The 9055-nt window shown below is 39.3% G+C and overlaps 1 protein-coding gene across 5 annotated transcripts in view; it reads right to left on the reverse strand.

The window, feature by feature from the left end:
* The window catches only part of Ift81 (intraflagellar transport 81), a 78530-nt gene that overhangs the window by 30107 nt on the left and 39368 nt on the right, over positions 1-9055 (reverse strand). For all 5 annotated transcript variants that reach the window (XM_033762448.1, XM_033762449.1, XM_010604415.2 and 2 more), the window contains 2 exons: positions 4190-4318; positions 3147-3236 (listed from right to left, as the gene is read on the reverse strand). In XM_033762448.1, the coding sequence (XP_033618339.1) occupies positions 3147-3236; positions 4190-4318 (219 nt within the window). The remainder of the gene's footprint in view (positions 1-3146; positions 3237-4189; positions 4319-9055) is intronic.

A 9055-nucleotide genomic window follows, 5' to 3' on the forward strand; every position in this document is an offset into this window, starting at 1 on the left:
TAATGTCATAGTGGACTGCATGTAGCTAGGCTTAGTAAATATTATTCCTATCAACTCATTATGACTACCCACAAGTTCCCACAGCTGAGCCTCCTGAAGCTTCTCTGACCAAATGCTCTCTGGTGGCAGGGCCCCTCTACCTGTTCCAGATGTACTGTGGTTCTGACCCTCACATTTCCCCAACAGTACACTCCTGTCTTGTCCTAAGCATCTTTTAACAAACTCCTCATTTAAAATGTAAGTGGATTTAATAAAAAACTCTTTACAGATTTATTAGCTTACTAATAGGGAGACATTTTAACATCACTAAAAATACATTTCACGGGTATTTGTCTCTAAAGTTGCTTAAGAAAATCAATGTATTAGACTGTATCCACAAAAACAACTACTGACATCCTTAATACAAAAATCTTATTCAAACATCTCCTTTTCTTTTTCTTTCTTTTTTTCTTTTTTCTTTTTTTGTTTTTTTGAGACAGGGTCTCACTATGTAGTTCAGACTGCCCTGGAACTCACTATCTAGCCCAGGTTGGTCACTAAATCACAGCGATACTCCTGCCTCAGCCTGCCGAGTGCTGAGATTACAGGCATGTGCCACCACACTCAGCCAAACATCTCCTTTTCTGAAGTGTTTCCTTCCTATCACTTCATCTGGTTCCTCTTTCCTTCTCAGTTAGGTGTATTATTCTAATTATTGTTTTCTAATTTGTTCTTAAAATGGGCTTTCATTTTGCTTGATTATGTCACATGCTTGTGCCCTCCCACCTAACAGAGTATAAACTCCAGAGAACAGAGATCATCTCTTCATTTTCCCTGTGATGGTAGTGATATGTATGGCACATGATAGAGTTGAGCCCCCATTCTCTCACTACCCAGCTGTCTATTTGGAAAAACCACTAAATCTACCTCAGACTGTCTATAAAAAAAAAAATCCTATTTAACTAAATGAAAAATCTATATGATTTTTTGTGTTGCTTATCTCTGACCTCTCTATGGATGGGATTCATGAAGGGTCTTTTAGGTCTATCCTTAGGCACATCTAGCACAGCTCATGTTCAGTCTTAAAATTTCTTTTCTTCTTTTAAGACAGAGTCTCGCTGGCCTTGAACTCATTTCGTAGCCCACATTAGCCTCAAACTTTCAGTGATCCTGCTGGGATTACAGGTGTGCAATACAACATCCAGCCAGACTTAAAATTTTATTATTATATTATTATAGGCAGCCAAGTTAGATAGAAATTAATATACAGTCAGAGAGGGAATAAGCTCTCAAGAAACTCAACAGAAAAAATAAAGACATTAGAATGGAGGTGCATTTGTTGAAGGCCAGGCCTCAAAATAATGATACACTGACCAGAGATCTCCTTAAGAGATAAACCATAACCTGGAATACACTATATTGGTATCACCAGCTCCAGTAAAATCCAGATAGACAAGTGGGGCGTGGTGGTGCACGCCTGTAATCCCAGCACTTGGGAGGCTGAGGCAGGAGGATCTCTGTGCGAGACCAGCCTGAGCTACATAGTGATTTCCAGGTCAGTCTCAACTGCATAGTGAGACTCTGTCAAAAAAAAAAAAATCCAGATAGACATGAGTCACCCAAGTGGGTGACCAGATCATCTAGATCCACCCCTTCCCAAAAATGCCTTTGTTCTTTCCATGTACCCTTGCCACATGATCTACTTCCCTACTGGATCAGTATTAGCTAAGTGGCTGTACTTGTAATCGTACTGGTTGAATACAGTTTGACCCACCTTGTGATTTTGTTCTATGAAACATTCTTAGAGAAGTGGCCTCAGTGGCAACCCACTTTCAGGTCCCCTCCTCTAAGGAACACTGAGCAGCCTCTCAATAAATCTTAAACTCTGTTGTTTAACTCTTAACCCCCTATTCTTTTTCTTTTTTTTCCTTCTTTTTTATTGGTACCAGAGATTGAACTCGGGACCTTGAGCTTGCAAGGCCCATTAACCTCCTATTCTGGTTTTTTTTTTGGGTACTGGAGATTGAACTCGGGTCCTTGTGCTTACAAGGCAGGTGGCAGAAAAAGTGAGCTAAATCCTCAAACCTGGAGCATATTTTCAATCCACAGCTTTTTGGTTCTTTGAGACAGGGTCTCACTACATAGTTGAGACTGACCTGGAACTCACTATGTAGCCCAGGCTGGTCTCAAACTCACAGCAATCCTCCTGCCTCAGCCTCCCAAGTGCTGGGATTACAGACGTGCACCACCACGCCCAGCTAATAAACCTGCTATTCTTAACCCCGTTGTTTCTCAAAATTCATTCTTTGATTTCAGGGGACATGGACTTGGCATATCTGACATCTAGCGGTCTGGGAGTTATATCTCACCAATATCAGTATGATGCAATAACTACTGCTAATGACAAATGCTGGAGACCACCTGATCTGGATTTGTGGAGGGTATTGACCTTATAACAGTTTAAAGTAGGGGTTAAGGACGTGCGGTTTAGCTCAGTGGTTCTGCTGCCTGCCTCACAAGCAAGTTCAATCCCTGGTTAAAAAAAAAAAAAAGTAGGGGTTAAAATTAGCTTCAAGTAATGGTATTTCATCATTTTTTATAAGATATTACAGTTGGCCCTAACCTTGCCTCTGATCCAAGTTCATTAAAAGTAACATCATCATTCATTAACAGGATAAGCTTTTTACCTGGCCTGATTTCTTATTTATAGTCCTGATGTGCATATGATTGACTGACTGACTGACAAATTTAGGTTTTTTTGAGATAAGATCTCGCTTATATAGTTCAGGCTGGCCTTAAACTCACTATGTAGGCCAGGCTGGCCTCAAATTCACAGCAGTCCTCCTGCCTCAGCCTTCCAAGTGACTAGATACAGGCGTGTACCACCACACCCAGCTCTGAAGTGCATATAATTTAAAGAAAAAAGTCTTATTTGGTTGCATTTGTGGATTTCAGATAAATTTCTTCTTTTCCTCCCTCTCTCCACTAGTTCGCAACAAAACGAGAGCATGAATTAAACCAAAACCTTCACAGGTCATGTTACTCTTTTTTGCAGAACCACATGAAAATAACAGTAATAATTTGATTTCTGTAATTACCCAAGTAGAATACCCGATAGTGGAACACTAAAAAAAACCCAACAAACCCACAAAATCAAATTCACTTACTTGACATTTCTGACGCAACTGGCGTAGTTCTTTTATAACTGGGGCTAGGGCTGACTTCTTTTCAGATACCAGGGAATTCAGTTTTTTTACCTGCCATTTAATAAAATTCATGATGTGTTTAAAAAGATTCAAAAGAGAAAATACTATATGCATAAAAATGATTTTGTAATGTTAAAGAGTAAAAACTGTAAATTATTTCCATGCCAAACACTGTGAAAAGGACTTAGTAAATTTTTATTCCTCAGTAAGATGGAGTACCATTTAACCAAAATGCATTTAAAATTTCAGTTATCAAGACTGGAAAATAATTTAATCTATTATTAAATTAATAAAATAAACAGCAAAGTTGCCTCTGTATAATTACTATATTTGTGTTATATACAAATATAGGTAGCTATGTAGGTCATATAAAATATACATAAATATAGATGGAATGATCTTCACAGTACTTTATAATTTGAATGCCATAAGTAGTTACCAATCGGGATACTAATCATAAGGAACAGGGGCTTGAAGTTCTCTTTTGTACTAAATACTAATTTTCTGAGGAGTTAGGTTTTCTAAAATCCAGAAGGTGCTAGGGAAATGCCCAAAGTAGACAAGGCGACACCGACAGTTTCAGGCAGCAGTTATTTAGCAACAAGGAAGGGAAAGATTTCAGTATTATACGTGTGATGAGAATGTACCAGTGTCTTCTGCTGAGGTGCAGCCTTGTATATAGAAAGATACTAAGGACATATACAAAAAGTGAAATATTTTGTTAGGTGGGGTAATATGACTTGGAGAAATTTATTTTTATTATAAATATTTCCTTAGTGTTATATAACTTTTATAAATTAAAGAATACAAAATGCATAAACTACTAGAAGTTAACAGTCTCATTAGAATGGAGAAATTCAAATAAGATTGATTAAAAACAGATTAAAGAATAGAAGTCTTGAGCAGAGATGAAATTTTCAATGTTTCCCTGAAAGCAAAATACAAAATCACCTGCTTTCTAGCACTAGAAGATTGTAAAGAAAGGGAAAAGCAAGCATAGTCACCATTTCAGACATGTCATCCAACGTGCGTCCCTTCATTTCATCGACTTCACTCTTCAGCGCTGACACTCTCTCTAGCTCTTCCTGGGTGTAACTATATCCAGAGATACCCCTTTTCTCCTCAACAGCTTGCTGTAAATCAGAAATAAAAGCCACACACACACACACACACACACACACACACACACATAAAAAAAACCCACAAAAATGGTGTCAACACCTTCACATAAGTAGAATGCAGACTTCACATTTAGAAAAAAAGTTATTAGTAAAGTTGTTCAGACTTAAAAAGGAAATTTTCATTGATTTCAAATATTGCCTCATTCAACTACATGCCTTCATATGTTATACGCCAATACTAAATTTCAATGTTAGCTGGGTGTGGTGGCGCACACCTGTAATCCCAGCACTTGGGAGGCTGAGGCAGCAGATTCACTGTGAGTTTGAGTCCTGCCTGGGCTACATAGTGAGTTCCAGGTCAGTCTCAATTACACAGTGAGTCCCTGTTTCAAAAAACAAAAAACAACAACAAAAAAATTTCAGTGTTATCCTCAGGTGCATAGAAGTATTTCTAATTTTAGGCCTTAGACTAATGATACATTCTTATCACAGACTCTGAAGTACAGGATGTGCTTAATAAATATTTGGTGAATCACTCATGCAATATTTATTGTATACCTACTATACTACATGTAGTTCCAGGCACCAGGTTACAGCAGTTAAGAAAAAAGGAGGAAAAAAAAAAACTTTTCCCACACAGTTTACTTCTGCTGGGAGTAAATAAGCAACATTCAAATAAATAAGTACAATACATAGAGTGCAGGGTGAGAATGAGGCTGGAATCTTCAACCCTAAGGTAGTAGGAAAAGGTCTCCCAAAATGACCTGTGAGCAGATCTCGAAGGAAGTAAGGAGTGCAGCTCCACAGGGGTTGGAACAGGAATGTCAGCCTGGGAAAGAACCAGGAATGCAGTACCAGAAGCCAAGCAAAGGAGCATGGAAGAGGGAGTGACAACTCAGCTAACTACTGTTCGAAGGTTGGTTCGAAGATCGGGGAAGAAAAGGATGGAGAAGCGATCACTGGAGTTAGCAATAGGAAAGGACTGGGGATCTGGAAGAGGAGTTCCAGTGAAATAGAAGGTCTGAAAACCTTACTGGACTGAGTGAAAAAATGAAAGAAACAAAAGAAGAGAAGGATAAGGAGAGAACAGAAGAGAGCTAGAATTTTCATGTGGCCAACAGGACTGAGACCTAAAGGGATAGGGGGAACTACAGAGAATTGGCCCAAAATTCTGTCTGCAATTTCCTCTTTAAGCATCACCAAAACCCTAAACTGTGCACAAGCAGGCTAAGACTCTCACAAACCAAGCGCAATCAGATGTCAACAAGCTCACAGTGCTAGAGTGCTGGAGGTGGGGACTCAAGTTTTCTCAAGGTGTCAGATTGAGGTAAATGTCCCAGGCTATCAGGTGAAGCCTCCCAAGGCAACTCCTTAGGACAGGACTAAGAGGCAAGCCCTATGAGTAAGAAACACTTCCTAGGAGTAAAGTCGCTGCCACAAGTATAAGAACATAAGAAAAACAGCTTGGGAATAAGTGAAAACTAGCCAGAGTCACCTTAACAATACCCACCCTCAATTAAATCAAGATGGTCTGAAAAAAATCTCTCCCTCTCCTCTCTCTCCCTCCCTCTTTTCCTTAAAGGAAGACAAACACAGCCAGGGCCTTGCAATTTAATCATATTTCATGCTGATGTTCAACACAAATTACTAGGTAAGCAAAGTAACAGAGCCAAAGTAGAGGAAATCAAGAGAAAATACAAACAAAAATTTTATCACACAGGAAATTTTAAGTAGCCATGATGCTGGCTGTGATGCATAAACCCGTGATCCCAGAACTCAAGAGGCTGAGGCAAGAGGATTGCCACAGTTCAAGGTCAGCCTGAACTACACGATGGGACCCTGTCTCAAAAAAACCAAGAAAGAAAGAGAAAAAGAGGAAGGAAAGGAAGGAAGGAAGGGCTAGAGGTGTAAATAAGTGGTGGAATACCTAACAAGGCTGTGCATTTGATCCTCAGAACCACAATTTTAAAAAAGGTTGAAGACCATTATAAATAACTGGAATCAATGAAATATAATCAAATAGAAATTCTAGAACTAAGACATATAATAACTAATATTAAGAATTCAAGCTGGGCATGGTGGTGCACGCCTGTAATCACCACTCATGCGGCTAGCCCTATGAGTAAGAAACACTTCCTAGGAGTAAAGTCGCTGCCACAAGTATAAGAACATAAGAAAAACAGCTTGGGAATAAGTGAAAACTAGCCAGAGTCACCTTAACAATACCCACCCTCAATTAAATCAAGATGGTCTGAAAAAAATCTCTCCCTCTCCTCTCTCTCCCTCCCTCTTTTCCTTAAAGGAAGACAAACACAGCCAGGGCCTTGCAATTTAATCATATTTCATGCTGATGTTCAACACAAATTACTAGGTAAGCAAAGTAACAGAGCCAAAGTAGAGGAAATCAAGAGAAAATACAAACAAAAATTTTATCACACAGGAAATTTTAAGTAGCCATGATGCTGGCTGTGATGCATAAACCCGTGATCCCAGAACTCAAGAGGCTGAGGCAAGAGGATTGCCACAGTTCAAGGTCAGCCTGAACTACACGATGGGACCCTGTCTCAAAAAAACCAAGAAAGAAAGAGAAAAAGAGGAAGGAAAGGAAGGAAGGAAGGGCTAGAGGTGTAAATAAGTGGTGGAATACCTAACAAGGCTGTGCATTTGATCCTCAGAACCACAATTTTAAAAAAGGTTGAAGACCATTATAAATAACTGGAATCAATGAAATATAATCAAATAGAAATTCTAGAACTAAGACATATAATAACTAATATTAAGAATTCAAGCTGGGCATGGTGGTGCACGCCTGTAATCCCAGCACTCAGGAGGCTGAGGCAGGAGGATTGCTGTGAGTTCAAAACCAGCCTGGGCTACATAGTGAATTCCAGGTCAGTCTCAAGTACATAGTGAGACCCTGCCTTAAAAAAAAAAAAACAAGGACTGGGGATTTAGCTCAGTCGTTCCAATGTCTGCCTTGCAAGAGCAAGGACCTGAGTTCAATCTCTGGTATCAAAAAAAGAAAAGAAAAGAAAAGAAATGTAAAGAATACTATTGGGCCAGGGATTTAGCTCAGTGATTCCAGCACCTGCCTCGCAAGCACAAGGACCTGAGTTCAATCCCCAGTACCAAAAAAGAAAAAAAGAAAAAAAAAGAATTCAATAAATTGGCAGGGCATGGTAGCATACACCTATAATCTCAGCACTTGGGAGGCTGAGGCAGGTGGACTGCTGTGAGTTCAAGACCAACCTGGGTTACATAGTGAGTTTAAGGCCAGACTGAACTGCAAACAAAACAAAGGGGCCAGGGATTTAGCTCAGTGGTGCCACCGCCTGCCTCAAAAGCTCAAGGTCCTGAGTTTGATTCCCAGTACCAAAAACAAACAAATTGACAAATGGCAATGCCTGTAATCCCATCTACCTGGGAGGCTGAGGCAAGAGGATTGCAGTGAGTTCAAGGCCACATTGGGCTACATAGTGAGTTCAAGGACAGCCTAAACTACATGGTGAGACCCTATCTCAAAAAAATAAAAAACAAAACAAAATTGACAAACACACTCAACAACATACATATTCAAGAAGCTTTACAGACCTCAAGCTAGAAACAAAAAATTAAAAACAAACATGGAATTTAGGACAAACTACTGAAAAAATCAAACATAGAAAACCTTAAATGTAACCAAACAACATACAATCTAAAAAAAAAAATGTACAGCAGATTTTGAATCAGAAATAATCAAAGCTAGAAGGCAACAGAACTAAATCCTTATTTAAATTGCTGAAAGATTGGTATCAACCAAAAACTCTATAGTGGGTGAAAATGTGCTTCGCTCCTCCTAGGTGTCTTCCCAAAATAGTTAAGAACACATTACAGTGACACATGCACATCCATGTTTATAGCAGCACAATTCGTAACAGCTAAATCTTGGAAGTGGCCCATATGTCCATCAACAGATGAATGGATAAGGAAAATGTGGTCTTTACACATAATGGAGTACTACTCTACCACAAAGAAGGATAAACATGAGTTTTCTGTAGAAAAATGTTACACCTTGAGACAAAATTTGGTACCTTGTGCTTGCGAGGCAGGTGGTGGAACCACTGAGCTAAATGCCCAGCCCAAGACCACAATCTTTAGTGAAATAAGACATATAAGCTTAAATATCACTTGGTTTCTCTAATATGAGAAATCCAGAGTAAAAATAAAGCACATAAAAACAAAAGATTACAGGAAGTAAGGAGACAGATCATTGTCAAAGGGGAAAAGAATCAAGAGATTGAGGGAAGCCAGGCATGGTGGTGCACGCCTGTAGTCCCAGCACTCAGGAGGATCACCATGAGTTCGAGGCCAGGCTGAGCTACACAGTGAGACCCTGTTCAAAAAAACAGAGATGGAGGGAGGAGGGAGGGAAGGGAAAGAGGATGAAGAAAAGAATGAAAATGTGTTCTGCACATGTGCTGACTTCACACAAGCAATGTAAATATTATATGGTACATACAAGTACTAATAAAATAAAATAGGGGCTGGGGATTTAGCTCAGTGGTTCCACCACCCGACTTGCAAGCACAAGGTCCCACGCTCAATCCCTGGTACCAAAAAATAAAATAAAATGTGCTTCAAAATAAAGATGTCTTAGCTGGGTATTTGGCTTAGTGGTTCCAAACCTTGCCTCATAAACACAAGGGCCCAAATTTGATGCCCGGTACCAAAAAAAAAAAAAAAAAAAAAAACCTCAGAAATAAAAAAAGA

Source organism: Fukomys damarensis, unplaced genomic scaffold (genome assembly GCF_012274545.1).
Source record: "Fukomys damarensis isolate Sample0158 unplaced genomic scaffold, DMR_v1.0_HiC HiC_scaffold_12, whole genome shotgun sequence".
NCBI lineage: Eukaryota > Metazoa > Chordata > Mammalia > Rodentia > Bathyergidae > Fukomys > Fukomys damarensis.